The following is a 19,339-nucleotide window of genomic DNA, read 5'->3' as shown; positions in this document are numbered from 1 at the left end:
ACACACACACACACACACACACACACACACACACGCGTCACTTTAAGAACTCAGGAGTACCAGCTGATATCTGGGGGATGCAGAGCAGCGGAGGATGGGGGAACTTAGCACAATGTCCTATGAAAGAGATTCTGAAGTGATGGTGACGAGATTACTGGTGTGGCAATGACACAGACTTAAATGTAGATCCCTCGGCCAGAATAGCCCCCAGAGTCATTTTAATAAAAACAAACATATACCATATAACAAGCATAACATACCCAGTGGAAAAATACTCAGAATTCTTTTTTTTTAATTAATTAATTTATTTTTATTAGTTTATTTTTGGCTGCACTGGGTCTTCGTTGCTGCCCGTGGGTTTTCTCTAATTGCGGCGAGCGGGGGCTACTCTTCGTTTTGGAGCACGAGCTCTAAGCGCGCAGGCTTCAGTAGTTGTGGCATGCGGGCTCAGTAGTTGTGGCTTGTGGGCTCTAGAGCGCAGGCTCAGTAGTTGTGGCGCACGGGCTTAGTTGCTCCACAGCATGTGGGATCTTCCCGGACCAGGGATCAAACCCGTGTTCCCTGCATTGGCAGGCAGATTCTTAACCACTGCGCCACCAGGGAAGCCCCAGAATTCTTTATTGGCCTAATTGTCTGGCCATAAGCTAGCCATCCCCAGTGGGCCCAGAGCTATATCCCAGACCAGAACAAGGGCCACCGTCTTTGTTTCCTCCACTCCTCCCCACCCCAGCCCAGTTCCCATCTCTCCACCGTGTGGCTTTGCTGTTCTAAATAGGGCCTCGAAGATTTGGGATTAAAAAGAGTCGACGAACTTCTGTTCCCTAAATCAGATTCAGAATTTGAGCCTTGACTGTATGGGGGAGGGGAGGGTCACAGGCATGGCAGCCAGAGAGGCCTGGCCTCCATCTGTCTGTGCAGCCTCGGGAGTGTCACATGGCCCTTCTGTGCCTCCACTTCCCGTCTGTGAAATGGGCATCCCAGCCTGTGGTGCTGTTGTCGAGATTGAGCGAGGGAATGTTGGCTCTTGCCATGTGACTCTGGGTACCCTCGTGGCCCAGAGCTCCTGCTGGGGATGTGGATTTGGGGTGTTTTAACCGAGCACCGTGCCCTCCCTTTGCCGTTGGTGCAGATGACGTCCGATTGTTTGCCTTCGTGCGCTTCACCACCGGGGACGCGATGAGCAAGAGATCCAAGTTCGCCCTCATCACGTGGATCGGCGAGAATGTCAGCGGGCTGCAGCGCGCCAAGACCGGCACGGACAAAACCCTGGTGAAGGAGGTGGTGCAGGTAACTGTCCTTGTGTTATTGTAGGGTCTCTGGGCGGGGAAGGGTGCTGGTCACACACAAAGGGTCACCATCCAGCAGGGACACAAGGGGCTGGGCTGGGCTCCTTGATCTGTGACTTTGAACGTGTTGTGCTACATTTCTGGACCGCTAGCACCACTGGTAAGATGTACCCCAAATTGCTTTCTGGGGTGGTAGCCGCATCTGTGATCCTGACCATTTTGGGGGGTGGGGGTGGGCAGGTGGCTCACGGAGAAGGGGTTGGAGGGATGACCAAAATAGCACCACTTCCTGATTGGGTGATGGGTGACTTCCAACTGTGGCCATGAGGACCCAATGGGAGAATTCACGAGTGCTCTCTGAATGGTGTCTAGCACACAGTAGGTGCTCAATAGCACTTGGTGAATGAATAAATGTCAACCTTATGGGCACCAGCAGGGGTTTTATGATGACTTTGATGGCCATAGAATGACAAAGGCTATATCAACAGTGGCAGAGATTCCTAGTCTGGGCAGCTGGGCGTTGGTCATGACTGACTTACTCCTGTGTCCCTATTAGACGGAGAGGAGGAGGAAAAGGTGGGTGTACCCTTGGTTTTGTCTCTGAGCTTCTAAACAGTTCTACCTGTAGAGCTCCCCATTTTCAAGTTTTTTTTTCCATTCTGGACATAACAAAAATTGACACTAAGTGATTCATCTGGGGCTGGGACACTGGGTCACGCTGAGAAAAATAAAATCCAAATTCCAGAAAGATAAACTGGGGAAGAGAGGTGAAGGGGAGATAGTTTTCTCCTTACCAAAGGATTCTCCATTTTGCAAAACAATTTCCTAAAACCCATGAAGGGGAGGTGGTATAGCTACCACCCACCACGGGTATGGGGCTTCTTTTTGACGTGACGAAAATATTCTAAAATCTGTGGTGATGGTTGCACATATCTGTGAATATACAAAAGGAAGCCGTTGCATTGTTAAAAAAACCAAAACATACACACACAGAAATCGGCTGTGTGCAAAGTGGTGTCCTGGACTGGATCCCGGAACAGAAAAACTGGTGAAATCGGAATGAAGCCTGGGGTTTAGTGTAGTAGTCACGTACCAGTGTTGGCTTCTTAGCTGTGACAGATGTAGCACCGTAACATAAGATGTTAACAATTGTCAAAATGACCGGTGGGGTACATGGGAACTCTCGGTATTGTCTCTTCCCACTTTTCTATAAATCCTCAACTATCCCCAAATAAAACTTTTATTTAAAAAATAATCATAGGAAAAAATTTTCCTCTCATTCCATTTTTACAGTTTTTTTTTCCATCTTCGCTACGAGTTCTGCGGGAGAGCTCACCTACCTCTTGGCATTGCTGCGGTCACAGCCTGTGAATCATGCCCTAATCAGTTTTTTCTTCTTTTTTTTTTTTTTCTCTAACATAACATAATTACATAAATTATGTGGCCACAGAGTCTTTGTAATGAAGATTTTTCTGGCGGCTGAGCGTCCCATTTCCACCGTGAGGTACTGAAAATCCCCCTGCTGTTGACCTCTTGAGTTGCTTCCACTTTTTATTTTCTTTTTTTTGCGGTACGCGAGCCTCTCACTGCTGTGGCCTCTCCCGTTGCGGAGCACAGGCTCCGGACGCACAGGCTCAGCGGCCATGGCTCACGGACCCAGCCGCTCCGCGGCACGTGGGATCCTCCTGGACCGGGTCACGAACCCATGTCCCCTGCATCGGCAGGCAGACTCTCAACCACTGCGCCACCAGGGAAGCCCAGTTGGGGGTTTTAATGGTTAACCAGCTTTCAAGGGTCTCCTTTATGGCAACAGAATGGAAAATGCAAAAGAATGCATGTCCAAGTCCGAAGGTCTCCTGCTGGACTCCGCCCTCCACACTTAGCCCTCTTGTTGGCCAGCCAGGAGAACAGGGCACACAGGGAGAGAAGATGGTTGCTGGCATGCGTCCTGTGGGGGCAGTCTTCTGAATCTTGCAATGCTCCTGTTTTCTTTCCATTTTTAAGATTGTGGTAAAATACAGTAACATGAAATGTTAGCCCTTTTGGTGTACGGTTCAGTGGCGTGAAGTACATTTGCAGTGTTGGGCGATCATCACCATCGTCCGAAAGTTCCAGAACGTTTTTTATCACCCCCAAAGGAAACCCTGAACATATTAGCAGTCTGCAGAGTTCTTTATATACCTAGAACTCTTCTCAATTTGGCTCAGTGGGTTAAGAGGGTGATTTGGGGAAATATGATCCTTTGGTAACTTCATTTGGGAGTATTGGTTATAATTCATTTGTTTGCAAACTCAAATACATTGCAGCAAAAAGGGGAATTGCTTGGCTCTCTGAACTGGGAAGCGCAGGGGTTGCCAGCTTTAGGTGTGGCTGGATCCAGGGCTGAAGCAGTATCTTCCTTTCGTTTCTCTTTTCTCTTTCCCCTGGATTTGACCTGGTCCAGGCATGGTGGTTCTTCCCGGTCTTGATCCCAGGGGAAGAGAGAGCCCCACCTCCCTCAGTGTCAATCATTCCCTTAAAATGATCCAGTTGGCACATCCCGTGGACCAGGCAGGTGGGGTCCCATGATTGGCAGCTCCGATTGTTAAAAGAAAGGGATGCTGGTAGATGAAAAGCACAAACGTCCCCTCCGGTGGCGGTGGGGGTGGTGGGGGGGAACGGATGACAACGACGTCGACTGTATCTTGAACTGCAGATGCAATGTGATATTTTGACCGTCACCTTTCGCATTTTTCACCTCTGCATTTAAAAAGGTTTATTACCCGAAGCTATTACAAGACCTCACATTTATACTACAGTTGCAAATACAGCCATTAATGTTACAAAGGGGTCGACATTACTGGCACAATGGTATTTTCTGACAGTCACCAAAATCATGCTGATCTGGTGTGTCAGTTGTCCTCTCTGCTTAATGGGGACTCGGAACAGATGTTCTCTAAGGGTCTCCAGATGGACCATTCTGAATTCCGTGTCTTGGGGACAGGATCACATCCCTAGATGCCTTTTACCACCGTTTCCGTGTGAAGAATAAATGGGTTGAGTTTTAGTGTAAGATTACTCATAACCCTTGGTTTTTGTAATAATAAAACTAATATACCCACATCCTTATGCTTTGTATGAGATGTAGACAATGTAACTTAATGTAGAGACATTGAAATCAAGAGGAGTGGATCTTTACGCCACCTGCCTGCCTGTGGGCAAGTCTCTCTCCCTTCCTGGGCCTCAGTTTCCCCATTTAAAAACGAGTCGGATGACTTGACCTGCTGTGTCGTATTCTGTTTTGATTTATTCTGAAACTGTTTCATTTTTTATGGGGTAGTTCGTTTACGACAGCATATTACATTTAAATGAACCATACTTCACTTTGTCAGACAAAGAGAGTTTGTAGTGCAGTGGTCTGGGGTATAGCCGTTTGAGCCAGATGGGGTGAGTTCAGATTTCAGCCCGGCCATTTACTGTATGGCCTTGGGCAAGTTGCTCTCCTCTGGGCTTCACTCCCCTGATGGCTAGAACTGGGCTCGTATAGTGTCTACCTCTTGCGGTTGTTGTGAGGATTAAATGAGCAGCTATACGGAAAGCGCTTAGAACTATCTCTGGTAGAGGCCTGGAAGTGCGGCTCTTACGACTCCCAGCTGTCCTGTATAGACAGCACCACGATGCACAGCTTTCTAGGTTGTGGAGTGTTTCCCTGGGAGCCGATAGGTCCGCGTGCTGAGCCCGGGACACAAGGCATGAATCTTATTGTTGAGCCATCCTGCCTGATTGTCTTGCAGATGGCTTGGATCAAAGTCACATCCGTCAGTAACACAGGAAGGTCCTGACCCTCACCCACCCTTGCTGGTGCTGACTTCAAACAATCCAGACTCCTTCAGGTTCCAGCCTGGGGCCTGCACATAGGTGCATCAGCAAGGGGAGCCCTAACCTTAATCCTAACCTTAACCCTAACCCTAACCCTAACCCAGAGCAGTGATAGGATTTGCCCCGAACCCATGGCTAACAAGCAGCAGGCCCGGTGCTGGAGCCCAGAGGAGTTAAAAATCAGGAGGTTTGATTCTGGGTCTCTTTAGTCTGTGTTCAGAGCTTGGCTGAGATGCTGAGCTGCATCTGTGGCTGGTGGAAAACGAGACAAGACCAGCAAGGCCACGGGCAGTGATGGGTGCTGGGCTGGGCCATGGTGACAGCCGGACTCGAGCCCTGGGAATGTGCTGAGTGGACAGGGTGCACGGCTGCGTCGTCACAGCCGTCATCTCCTGCACAGAAATGCACGGCTGGTGCCGGCAACACAACACCCGTCCCATTGTTCCGGCGCCTCTGTGGGATGACAGGGGCAATGCAGTCACCCCCCCGTTAGAGACCTGCCCACGCTGGGCCAGGCTGTCTTGCTTTAGAGCAGACTCGGTCGATGAAGCATTGTGCTGGCCTTGCGGAATCACTTTGTTCACGCGGTCCTTTTATCTGTTTTGTATTTTTTAACATCATACGAATGCTCACGGAGCCAAGTAACCAGAGGTAGATCTCAGCTTTCAGCACTGGGAAAAGAACGGCGGGGAGAAGTAGAGGCGGGAAGGATGGGCATGTCAGTGGGCATGGAATCATCAGTGTAGTGTATCCTGATGGCCTCTAAACCCCAGGATCAGGGCTGGCTTACATTCTGGAGCCCCTCCACCCCCAGAGCCAGGGCCAGATGTCCTAACTCTCCTCCAGGAGGGTCGTATTTGTGTACCAATGTGGTAGTAATAGTAATAACAAGAGGTTTATTGTGCCGCTACCACATGCCTGGCACTTTCAAGGACTTTCCACACATTAAAATGATTTCTTCTTCACAACAAGGACAGTTCTGTCATTATCCCCACTTTATAGATGAGGAGACTGGGGCCCGGGGAAGTTGAGGAAGTTGCCCAATGTCCCCTGTGCTTGTAGACTGGCCCCTGGGGCCCTGACTCTGTCACTTCACCCCACTGCATGTTTCCCAAAGTCCTCTAGCACTCTGAGAAGGCTCTGAGAAGTTCTGCAGGAAACAAACCTCTTACATTTATTTTTTAAATTTACTGATCTGGTTCTCAAGCTCCTTGATGGTAGAACCTTTTTTTTTTTTAACTGGAAACTGAACATCATTGCACAGTGTTTCTTTTTTTAAAAAATGCTGCTGTGTCAAATGGTAGAGATCATGGGCTTAAGGGGAGTGAGACCCAAGTTGATATTCCAGCTCTAGCAACTTTTCATCCTAGGACCTCGGGCAAGTAACTTTATCTCTAGACTCTGTTCTCACTTAGGAAAAAGAGACTGTAAAATTTCATAGAGCTGTTGGAAGGATTAAAGGAAAGTAAAGGATGTGAAAGCTTTCTCCTTTTAGTGACCGATGAACTCCTATTCATCCTTCAAAACCCTTATTCTTTACCCCATTCTCCTACCAGCCTCAATCAGAATTAATTGCTCCTTTATCTGTTTGTATGATACTGTGACCCAAATTCCATGAATTATAATTAAGTGACCCTAGAAAGTAATCTCAAGGGCAGGGACCATGGCCGCTTAATGTGTATTTCTCAAACCTAGAAAAGTACTAAACAGGTGCTAAAAAGTGAAGAAACAGATCTGTTCACTTAGGCTGTAGCCTGTGTCTTATTCTTGGTGTATTCCTAGGATAGAAGCTAGTAAATGTTCAGTAACTGCTCTTTGGGCTGAATTAAATTGTGGAAGCCATTTACACTCAGGGAGGGATTTGGGGGTGGATTGGAATTTCCAAAGGCTCTGCTTTGTGTCAGTGAAAAGCAGAGGTGAGAGCCGGTTGGGTCAGCCGGGAGAACCCACACACTTCTGTGTCATGAGATTTACGGGGCTGCTACTCCCCCTTGCAAAGCATTAGTTGCTGACCGGCCCTCGGGTGACCAGCTTTGGCGCTTCATCCATCTTTAAAGGGTTTCAGCTGTTTGTTTTTACAGGGAGTTTTATGCTTCTTCAAGCCCTTGGTTTGTGGAAAGGCCCTTTATTCTTCTCAGAACCAGAAAGGGCCTTTTGTGCTGATGCGTTTCACCTGGGCCTGGGCTCAGGCAAGGGGGCTTTCCCATGCTTGTGTCCTTTATTTAACACAAATACAAAGCTCCCAAGCGGCCTGTGAATGGTGGAGCCAGGGATCACGTGTGGAGGGACAGGTGCCATTATACACCCAATATACAGATGAGGAAACTGAGGCTGGGAGGGGTGAGTCCTCAAGCCAAGGTGAGTGTCAAGACAGAAGCCAGCTGGTGGGGCTCAGAGACCGCTTTAGTGGTAGGAAGGGCAGTGGGGAACCTGGTTCTATGCTCCTGCTACCAGGAGGTTAAAAGCCCTTGGGAGAGGAAGACGCCCAAGCCCTGAGCCCAGCATGTAGATGGCAGCCGCTTTCACAAGCCTGCTCTGCCAAGGCTGTGGCCGGGTGCCCATCACTGAACCCCAGATGGGTCCCAGACCTCGGCCACCTGGCCTTGGCGTGGTGCCTGCCTCGTTGCCCCCCGCCAGCTGGCCTCCTGGTGTCCACACAGTGATTCCCAACACTGTCAACAGCAGACACTTTCCATGCTCTGGGGATGCCAGATTAGAGTGTGTGCAGGTCTTTACTGAAGGAGCCCAAACGCTGAGTCCAGACAGGTCTCCGTGTGTGGCATGCACACCCCACGGTGCTTGTTGGGGCTGAAGGCTGCCTACCCTCTCTACGTTTGTCTTTCAGATTTTCCCTCCCTCGTTCTCTTCCCTTGCATGGACCAACCCCATGTTCGTCCTCGTCATAGTTTGTCCCTCGACATCCTGCCTTTTGAAAGACCTTCCCAGAACAAGCTCCAGGCTCTCTGTTTTCTCCCCCGTGGTGGTTTATCCCAGGGTGGTGTGGGTGTGAACAATGGTTTGGACAAAATTAAGGACCTAAATGATGATCGGCCACATCAGTGATTTCTGCTCACTCCCGTGGAGCCCTGGCCACGTGGTACATGTTATTACAAACGTGATTGATCACAGCCGTGGTACAGAGTGTCCTTTCATGTAACATTTCATACATGTTTTCAGTTTCCATAATTTTAATGGCTGAATACTATTCTGTTAGTGAATATGCGATTACATGTACGTGTGTGTGTGTGTGTGTGTGTGTGTGTGTGTGTGTGTGTGTTCACTCCTGGTAAAGACCTTGGCGGGAGTTAAACACGGGTTTCGGTCCCAGCCCCACCACTCGCCATATGTGCGACCCTTTGCCGGCTACTTTACTTCCTTGAGTTTCAGCATCCTCTGAAAATTGGGGATGATAATATCTAAACTCATGGAATTGTAAAAATTAAGTAAAATACTGTATATCATAAGTGTCTGCTATGTATGAAGTGTTCAGTGTAAATACTACTTATTTACCCAACTTCTGTTGAAAAGTGGAAGCAGTCTGGTATTCACTGACAACGAACATCTGTGAGTATGTGTGTTGTAATTTTTTAAAAATTCTGTTGAATTATTCCTTTGGGAAAAAGTCCCCAAAGTGGGTGTCACTGAGGAACAAGAAATGCTAAGCACCGTTTCAACCAGGCAGAAATTGAAGCCCTAAACATGGATTTAATATCGTTTGTCAAGTGATCCATAGCAGGGGCTATTTGGAGGTCTGGGTTAAGGATGTTGAGGTTAAGTCTGGACTCAGTGGGGAAAATGCCGCGATTGATTTGTGATGTCTGCCATGGATACTGGACAAGAGAGCAGAGTTTGTTTCCCGCATTCTTACCTCCCTGGTCTAGATGGAGCCATAGTCAGAAATCAGGCGAAATGGAGTCAGGGCTTCTGTAACTGTCCGTGGTCAGGAAAGCAGGGGGTGTCAGAACCCAGGCAGTCACTCACATGCTAAAGAGGTGGGTGGCCCTGCGGGGGTCAGGGTTCAAGGCATATGGAGGGCTGCTCCTTTTTGGTTTGGACCCAAACCTACCCCAGCTTGCTATAAGACATCATGCTTTCCCCCATCCATCTGTGTTGGGCAATTACCTTGTGTCCACTCGAAATGCCACCACGTTTCTCTCTCTTGTCCTTTGTCCTCTCCTTAGTGAAATAGGGTCGTGTCATTTCTGCCCCGTGGTGGTGACGCAGGTGCCTGTGTTCCCGAATCTGTCAAACACTGGACCATACCATTTTGATCTATTGGTTTTTCCCTTGTCTGTGGTGACTCATGCCAGTTACAAGAGCCTGTTCTTTTTGAGTGAATTACACCTTGCTGGAAGGATTTTTAAAACCTTGATCTCTGAGGCGCGGTAGAATAGTTGTAGGAGGGAAGGTGTAGGGGACCCAGGAGGGGTTGGCGGGTTTGGTACTGTGCATGTTCTTCAGGCCCATGTTCCTTGGAGGGTGCCTTTTCTCCTAGCAAGATGCAGGCTGCAGGGGACCAACTGCTTTTCTTCAGCAGACCAAGGTCTTTGGTTTATAATTAATCTTTGCCTACTCGGGGGAGAAGATACAATATGGTGGCCAGCATGTGTCTCATCCACCCCCTGTCCCATTTCACACATGTGGGAGGGGAGGTTCCATCCCCCGTTTTTTGGCAAGAGTTTACTAGCACGAGGCCTCCTTTTCGAAAGCCACGCTCTAATCCCAAAGTTGACAGTTCTGTGCCAGTTTTCCCCGTTGCTCCTTGGATTCTTGTGTCCAAGGTGGAACTTCGTCCCACATGCTCTGGAGGCTTAGGTGCAAATCCACAGATGGCTGGTGGGGAAGGGGCTGGCCGAACCTGCCTTCTAGAACCTATGAAAGAAGAAAGCCCTCTTCTTTCACAGAGGTGGAAACCAGGGCCCAGAGCCATTGATGGCTTCCTTTGGGGCATTTTAGAGCCCCCTGGTTCTCTTTCTCTGCTCTTAGACTCTCAGAGGGACCTGTAAGTACCAGATTTTGACTTCCCATGGCCTAGGAGAGTGTCTGGCGTATAATAGGTGTTCAGTAAACACGTGTTTATTGGAAGAACGAATTGCATTAGCTCTCATTGTCTTTGGATACAACGAAGGTCACCTTTCCTCCCCGGCCCTGCCTTGTAGAAATGTGCATTGCTGGCATCACAAACTTAACTGTCAAAGAATCCCACTCAAGTTTTCTTCCCAGACCTTCCCATCACCCATATTCTCTGCATAGGGTAGCAACCCACCATGGTCCTAATGTTCTAGGTAGAAGACCAGACACACTTCTACCCCAACAGGCTTCTTCTCTGTCCTCCTGTGGCTAATCCCACGCACAGCTTTTGGACGAGCAGCTGGATTTGCCGTCTTCTCTCTGCAAGGGCCGGGAGAGCCAATGTCACTACCTTGCTTATTCCGAGGAATTCTCCAGACTTCCCTTCATTAAAAAGTAAACAGTGGGGATGGAGAAATCAGTGTGGGTGAGAGAAGAGGAACTAGCCACTCCCTGTGCTCTGAGTGTTTCAGAAAACTTCTTTATAGCTCAGACTCCTCTAACAATCTTGAGAACAAAGGTAACTCAGGGTCATTTAAAGTATTACCTGATCATTCTTGAGCACTTCTACTTCACACTCACCTGATCATCACAACCAGCCCTGGGATGTAGGTCCTCTTATTGTCCCTGCTTGCAGATGAGGAGACTGAAGCTCGGGACAGGTAAGTTTCTGGGGAGGGTCAGGCTGCCGGAGATGCGTATGGACAGCTGTCCCTATTTGTATTTGGCACAAACTACTCCTGGCACGTTTTAGGACTGAAGCTGGGCTTTAAACCCAGGCAATTGGGAGCCATTTAAAAATGAAGTGATTTAAAACCAAGGATAGGAAAATACTTATACACTTTTAAAACCAGCCTTGCAAATAGATTCTTGACTATGTACAGAGCCCCAATTCCTAACCCCAGTCCTTCCCTAGAATTGCCCTCCTTGGAAGCAGACCAATGTCCATTTTATGTCTTTTTTGAAGCACGAACTTAAATGCACTTGAGGAAAGTCACAGGGACCGAATGTGTCCTGAACTTGATTGGTGTGTTTCCAAACCATCTTGGAGTCCTTTTCAGCTGGATGAGGCCTCTTCCTTTGAAAAGTCCTGCACTGGCAGAAAAGGGAGAGACCCTGTCTGGAGGCTCTCAGCCAGGGACGCCGAGTTCCCAGACGTGAAGATCTTTCTAGAACCACAGGTGACAGTGCCCCCAGACTAGCATATTTCGCTTTGAAGTCTCTAGCATGTGGCTTTGGTAGCCTTGAGGGTATGACGGATGCTTATGTGGGAGGGACAGGCAGGCTGAACAGCCTACCGGGGAGCATGCGAAGGGGTGAGGACCTGCCCCCAGGGCCCCGAGGGGAGGCTTCTGTGTGCCCTGGGTCTCCTACTTCTTCTCTCTCAAATAAGGGGGTGAATGTCAGGGTTTCAAAGGCTCTTTCAGCTCAATGTCCCCTGCCCCCCCTCCCCCCACCTGTTTTTGTTAACCAAGGTATAATGTACATAGAGGAAAACGCACTAATCTTAGATGTACAGCTTGATACATTTTTTTTTTTTTAAGGTACGCGGGCCTCTCACTGCTGTGGCCTCTCCCGTTGCGGAGCACAGGCTCCGGACGCGCAGGCTCAGCGGCCATGGCTCACGGGCCCAGCCACTCCGCGGCATGTGGGATCTTCCCGGACCGGGGCGCGAACCCATGTCCCCTGCATCGGCAGGCGGACTCCCAACCACTGCGCCACCAGGGAAGCCCCCAGCTTGATAAATTTTTGAATTTAAAATTTTTGAATTTTTGTACGTACCCATGAAACCACTACCCAGATCAAGTCGGAACATTTCGCACTCTCCCTGTGCCGTCCCCAAAGGCTCCCACTGCCCCACTCAGATCGGCTCTAATATTTTATGGTTAATGATTCTCTTTGACTGAGCACATTATTCTCTCAGGTTCTTTCCTGTTCTATCTAGACCTGGGCTGCCACCAGCCACGTGTGGCTGCAGGGCACGTGAAGTCTGGCTTGTCATACTGCTATGTGCCGTGCCTATGAGCAAAATACACACTGGCTTTCCAAGATTTAATATGGAGCACAAAATGTAGACATTTCACTGATGGTTTTATATATTGATTAGCTGTTACAATGGCAATATTTTGGGTATAGAGTTAGATCAAATACTATTACAATGAATGTCACCTGTTACTTTTTTTCAATGTGGCTACTAGAAAATTTAAAATTCCCTACGTATTAGCATTGCTCTGGTCCCTGCCGGTCTCCTTTCTGGAGAAAGGACTTGCCCCTCCTCATCTTGCAGCCCTCGTGTGGCCTGCCTCTGCCCCAGCAGGTGTTGCCTGGAGGATGCCAGGGACAGTGGCTGAGAGCAGAGGTGTGAGCGTGGCGGGGAGGTGGCCCTGCTTTGTGCAGATGTGTTCTTTGTGGTTTTCAGCGCGGGCAAGTCCTTGCAGGCCCCTCAGGTCCCAGGCGTTGCTCCCACATCAAAGTCTGGCTGTGCACAGAGCTGTTTTCGCTCTGTTTCTGCCTCTTTTGGAAAACTCACACTTCAGCCCACTCCACAGAGGTGGTGGCGTCTCCCTTGCCACGTCGAAGGCCTGCTCTGTGAGAACCCTGGCAGGAGCAGAGGTGGAGGAGTGTACAGTCATTTTGAGTTGGGTTGAGGCTGACTCAGACCTTTGCGGGACTTTTTGCAGAGTCCACACCCTGAGGGGAAGCATCGGCTCCCCCTTTGAAGCCTCTGACCCCCCAGCATACTGTGTTGGAGGAGGCCCACCAGGCCTGCTAGGACCACATCCACGTGGCCGGCCACCTCCTGCCTGCCCTCTGGAGGGCAGGGGCTGGTTCCTATAGTGGGGATGGGTGAGGTTGCTTTTCTCTGTACTTTTGTTTGAAAGAATCATTTTTTGGCAAACCTTTTGGTTTTAAATGTCTCAGATTCTCAGGTATATAGGGTTTGGGGCTGCTTTTTTTGCAGTTTGAGACATAGCTATTTTCTTAAGGTAGTTTTGTTCCTTTACATTTATTGTTACGTTTCATTGGGTTCTGCTATCCTGGTTTGCTCCTGCTGGCTATGATTCGATTTCCCATATACCTGTGGGTTGAAGGTGAATTGTGCTCTATGTGCACTGCCATTGTGGATTTCTGAGATCTTATCAAACTTCTTTTAATCTAAGTTGTCTAATGGCTAACAGACACAAGCGTGAGTGTTCTTGTTTCTCTAGATTGCCATATATAGCTACCACAGGGCAGAGGAACTTTGGACTTCCTTCTATAGGCGTCTTGAGCTGTGGGCTTCCTCTTTCTGGTCTGCTCTTCGCCCCTCCCCCTGCCGCTGGGGCTCAGGTTGAGAAACACGTTACTTCTGGGTTCCCCTTTCTGGCTCTGCCATTCTGCTTCTGTTCAGTGGTGTGCTGATGACTTACACAGACGCTTAGCAGCACAGCATGGCAGGCTGGGAGTAGAAAGGGTTGAAAGGATGTTTGGTCATCAGGGCTAGTTACACAACCTCTCCAAGCCCGGCCTGTGGATCTTATCTTTAAAAAAAAAAGCTAATATACTGAGGGAGGATTAAGTGAGAAGATGTGTGAGCCTGCACCTGGTACATAATAGTTACCTGATAAACATTAACCTCCCATTTCCTCCTTCCTGTTAGTATTCTTGGTGGTTTGGCACGGCGAACGTTTCGTCTTAATATTATAAAAATTGATCTTGGGAGTGCTCCTGGTTTAGTCATTCTCCTTTTTTTCCTTTCTCTTGTTTTTTAAAATGAGGTGAAATTCACATAACATAAAATTAACCACCATTTAAAAATACACAACTCAGTGGCATTTAGTACCTCACAAATGTTGTGCAGACACCACCTCTATCTAACTCCAAAATATTTTCATCACTCCTAAAGGGGATGGTGACACTTTTAAGAAGTCCAGCTTTAGAGTCGGCTGTACCTACTAGCCGTGTGACTTTGGGCAGGCGTCATAATCTCCGGCCTCTGTTTTCTCATCTTCACAATGGAAATAATATTGATCATTTTACAGGATTTAAAAAAAAAAAACGGCTTTATCGAGGTATAATTTACATACCACAGAATTAACTCATCCTAAGTCTACAATTCAATGAGTTTTTTAAAGTGAATTTACAGAATTGGGCAGCTATCACCACAATCCAATTTCAGCGCATTTCCATTATTTTCTGTTGCAATCGCTAGCTCCTAGAAACCATGAATCTACTTTCTGTCTCTCTGGATTTGCCTTTTCTGGACATTTCATATAAATGGAATCATACAATATGTGGTCTTTCATGTCCGGTTTCTCTCACTGAGCATAATGGTTTTGAGGTTCATCCTTGTTGTAACCTGTGTCAGTACCTCATTCCTTTTTATGACTGAATGATATTCCATTGTATGGATAGACCATGCTTTGTTTACCCATTCATGTCTCGATGGGCATTTGGGTTGCTTCTACTTTTTGGTTGTTATGAATAATGTTGCCATGAATGTTTGTGTTTACAGGTGTTTGTGTGGACATATGCTTTCATTTCTCTTGGGTACATATCTAGGAATACCGTACTAAAGGTTTTAAGAATTAAGTTTGCTAATGTGTGGCAGTGTCCGGTACCCATAGGTGCTTTGTACATAGTGGTAATTATTTACATTATTTCCTTGTGGACTCTTTTTTAATGGGGATGATTTCTGACCTTCAGACTTGTTATTCATATTTTGGTAAATTTCTCTGTATTTTTACCTGTCACCATCCTGAAATTTTCCTTGTTTATGGAAGTCTTATGATGCATGTATTAAAATAACTCTTGATTCTTCATGGTTCAGGGTTATCTGATAAGCCAGATCACCTGTGTCACTCATTCATGCCACGGGCATTTATAAGAGCCTCGCGTGTGCCAGGCCTGTGGGGTTTTATGGTTGAAATGTGTACCCTAAGAGGGCACAGTGACTGCCTCCATTTGCTCATCATTGTAGCCCCATCACACGGCATGGTTTTTCTTGAATGTATGGAAACAAACTCCCTGCCTTCAAGTAACTGAGTGTGGCCGAAGAGCCCAGTACATCCTTTAGTGCATTCAGTGTCTGGGCTGATCACGCAGGCCTGGGACCAGAGGCCCTGCATCACTATGACAGGGGAGCTTGAAGCTACCTTGTACCAGCTGGTGACATCCAGTCATGTATCTCTTCCCAGCCCCACGTACTGGTCCCCTGTTGATAGCTTGTAATCAGATATCATGTGAATATTTACACCATGGAAACACGTAAAAGCTACAAATCACCACGCCACCACCCCTCTTTTGAGAGAGCCTGGTATTAAACATTTACCAGCCGACCTGCCTACCTTTCCAATCTCCTCTTCTATTATTCTCCTGAGAAGATGGGTTTTCACAGATGAGGAAACTGAGGCACAGAGAGTTGAAAGAACTTGCCCAAGGCCACACAGCCGGAGAACGACAGAGCCAGAATCCGAACCCAGACCTGACCTTGGCCCATCCCCTTGGTCTTGGAACTGCACAGTATCTCGATTTTACCCATTTCCTGATCTCTGGTCACGTTATTTTTGGGTTTGTTTTTTCTTCCCCTGCCAAACCATTCTGCCACCAGATTTTCATTTTGATCACTTCTTAGCGTTTTAGGTGCCAAGACTTCCTGGTGTGTTGCCTGATCCATGCTCAGATCCCGTCCCCTCTTTTTTTAATATATTTTTATTTTTATTTATTTATTTTTTTCCCGTCCCCTCCTTTTTAACGGGAACTCTGTGTTCTATTTTGTTCCGGCAGAATTTCGCCAAAGAGTTTGTGATCAGCGACCGGAGGGAGCTGGAGGACGATTTCATCAGGAACGAGCTCAAGAAGGCGGGTGGAGCCAACTATGACGCCCAGACGGAGTAGCCCCCGCGCCCCGCCCCTTGCCAAAGTCATCTGCCTGCTCCCCGGGCGAGGGGCCCACGGCCTCAGCTACCAGCCCGCCAGGGAGAGGAGACGCCATGAGAGGCAGCGCCCAGCACCCCGTCCGAAACCCAGCTCCCCTCCCCGCTTCCCTTGTGCACTTGCCACGTCCTAGCCCACGAAGCTCATGGAACATCTTTCTTTTCTCTTTTTTTCTTTCTTTCCCCCCTCTTTCTTGTTCTAAAGAAAAATCATGTTGATGCCGAGGGCACACACATCATCAGATCGGAGGTGCCTCCCCTGGTGACCCTCTCCTGGTATTTCACTGATGGCACAAGTAGCCTGCCCGGCCTCACCCACCAACCTCGTGTTGCTTGTGGCGCCCGGGCCATGGCTGCTATCCTGGTTTTCCTCGGCGCCTGCCTGCTTCCCGCTGAGGAGGCAGCTGTGCCCTCCACGGCGGCCTCCACAAGCACACACATGTCCTGCTGGCCAGGCTCACACGCCCCGAGAGTCGCTCCAGAGTCCCCACCCCCCCCATCCCAAGTTGCCTAAGCTCCAGACTCCATCAGAGATGTGCAGGGCTGACTCAGACCGAAAGAGAAGAGAGAAAATTTGCCTTAAAAGTTGCCTGGCTTTGCCACCGGTCTGAAATGGCCCTGTTCCCACCCTCTTGATCAAAATCTCATGATGGTGTGGAGTGGGGACAAAGGTCTAAGTCCACATTCAACAGGAGGAGTCTTTCAGGGTTCACTTCCCAGGCTCCCCAAGTGGTGAGGGCATTAGGGAGAGAGGCCCGGGGTGCGGGATGGGAATTGAGGTCCAGTCGGTCCTCTGCCCGACGGCAAGGACGGCGGGGGACAGAGCATGTACAACAGGAGCCCCGCCCTCTCGGGACCAGAAAGTAGGTGGTTTTAATCCTTGGTGGCACCACACCGGCAAAAGGGTTTTTTCTTTTTTTTCAGAGAAAGATGAGATTGGCTTGGTTCTTCGTGAGCACGTTTCGTAGCATTCTTTTTCTCTTTTCCTTGTTCATTTCGTTGGGGGAAGTCTGTGCTATGTTGGGGTCGTGAAGAACATCTGCACTCAAAACGGTTTACAGAAATAAATGGGTTTTTTGTTTTTCAAAAAACAAGGCTGTCTGATTGGTCTTATAAAGCTTCTCACTTTACTGGAAAAACAAAGGCGGTTGTCGTATTCAGATGGAATCGGCGTTCTCGGAGCTATTAGGGGCTGGCGTATTCTCATTCCGTAGCTTGTTTAAGCTTTAGCAATAACCGTCGAAATAGGTGCTGTTTGGGACTTCCCTGGCGGTCCAGTGGTTAAGACTCCGAGCTCCCAATGCAGGGGGCAAGGTTCGATCGCTGGTCGGGGAATTAAGATCCCACAAGCCTCACAGTGTGGCAAAAAAAAAAAAAAAGAAGAAAGAAAGAAAAAAAGATAGAAATAGGTGCTGTTGGCATCCCCATTTTATGGAAACTGAGGCTCAGAGAGTCTCAGTGATTCACCTGAGGCCACCCAGCTGGAAGGTGGCAGAGCTGGGATTCGAACCTGGGTCTCCCAGTGGCCCTGGTGCTGTAGCTCGTGAGGGGAGTGGAGAGGCCCTGGGTTGGGGATAGAGAGGAGATGGCAGGATTGTGATGTGTCTTGTGTGGTCAGAAGCCTCCTCTCTGTGTGTTCAGGAAAAGCTGGGAGAAAGCGTCCTCCTCAGCTGGGCTGTGACTTCTTTTATGAGGTTGTCCTAGAGCTTCAGAACGGGATTTCCAGCATGCTAGCCCCAGTGGGAGTGCAGAATGAGGCCAGAGGAGTTTCAGATGCACAACCGGCTTTGGAGGAGCTGGCAGTGGGGAGGGGAGGGTGCAGGGAGAGGGCAGAAACCAAAATCAGAGCAGGAAGGAATCCTGCAAGATGTGGGCAAGATTGGAGGTCGCCCAAGGCCCATCCCCAGCCATGCCCCTCTGCTCACGGCTGTGTGGCTTTGGGCAAGTTGGCTAACCTCCCTGGGCCTCAGTTCTCTCATCCGTGAAATCCTTAAGGAGCAGTGAGGATTTTGAGGGTATCCAGCAGGGCTCAGTCCTCATCCCATCCGGCCTGCCGCTAGGTCTTGATAGCTCGGGGTGCCCCAGTTTTTCCCTAAACCTAGAGCAGAGAGAGTCAAAGTAGGTCTCTGGCTTCCTGGCCTACGGGCTTTTAGCTCTGGTCAGAGAACTTGGGATAATAACACATGTAGATAAACCCCTTTGGGAAGAAAAGCCAGGTTCTGTGAGAGTAAATCACAAAGGGACTGGGCCTGGTTGGGGGCCAGGGAGGGCTTCCCTGAGGAGGTGGCACCTGAGGACTGAAGGAGAGGAGGGAAGCAGGCAAAAGCTCCGTGGGGATGTTTGCCCAGGGGAAGAGCAAAGAGGGTGGAGCTGGGTTTGTGTGTCAAGGAGCTTGGTTTTAATTGAAAGCTGAAGTTCAGGCCTTCAGCTGGGATTTCAGAGGGTGCCTGATGGGATCTCGAGGTCTTCAGGGGCAGAGAGACTTTGCCTTTATCTCATTATCCCCTGTAAGTAGCATCCAGCAGGTGTCTGGTCACGTTGCCTGGAGCTGCCTCCACCTGCTCCCGACACTGCCCAGGGCCTGGACGCCCCGGATTGACCTCCATCAGGGCCTGGCAGGGGTTGGGGTAGAGCTCTGGGTACTCAAGCCTCCTTGCTCACAGATGCTCTGAATTACTTGACGCACTGGGCATTCAGCAACCGTTCCAGGTTATCCCAAACTGAAGGGTGTAAAACAACCACCATGTTTTGCCCTTGATTTTGTAGGACCAGAATTTAGGAAGGGCTCAGCTGGGCGATTCTTACTAGCAGGGTCTCTCTTTTGGCTGCGGTCAGATTGACTGGGCTGGATGCCCAGGCTGAACGTGGCCGGCAGCTGATGCTGGGCTGTGGATCAGAGCGCTCAGCTTGTCCTGCCAGCGTGCTAACAGCCTGTGGCCTTTTTTTTTTTTTTTTAATGTATTTGGTTGACGTATAGTAGATTTACAATGTTGTGTTAATTTCTACTGTACAGCAAAGTGATTCGGTCATACGTATACATACATTCTTTTTCATATTCTTTTCCATTATGGTTTATCACAGGATATTGAATATAGTTCCCTGTGCTCTACGATAGGACCTTGTTGTGTGTCCATTCTCTATATAATAGTTTGCATCTGCTAACCCCAAACTCCCACTCCATCCCTACCCCCCACCCCCTCCCCCTCCCCC

The 19,339-nt window shown here is 48.8% G+C and overlaps 1 protein-coding gene across 1 annotated transcript in view; it reads left to right on the top strand.

The window, feature by feature from the left end:
- Positions 1-17,228, top strand: part of COTL1 (coactosin like F-actin binding protein 1) — a 42,517-nt gene extending 25,289 nt beyond the window's left edge. The window contains exons 3-4 of the mRNA XM_024735480.1: positions 1,130-1,287; positions 15,981-17,228. Coding sequence (XP_024591248.1) covers positions 1,130-1,287; positions 15,981-16,091 — 269 coding nt within the window. The 3' untranslated portion in view covers positions 16,092-17,228. The remainder of the gene's footprint in view (positions 1-1,129; positions 1,288-15,980) is intronic.
- Positions 17,229-19,339: the final 2,111 nt, after the last annotated feature.

This window comes from Neophocaena asiaeorientalis, unplaced genomic scaffold (assembly GCF_003031525.2).
Source record: "Neophocaena asiaeorientalis asiaeorientalis breed wild unplaced genomic scaffold, Neophocaena_asiaeorientalis_V1.1 scaffold40, whole genome shotgun sequence".
NCBI lineage: Eukaryota > Metazoa > Chordata > Mammalia > Artiodactyla > Phocoenidae > Neophocaena > Neophocaena asiaeorientalis.
Note: the sequence above shows the minus strand (reverse complement) of the source record. Positions and strands in the feature narration are given on the sequence as shown.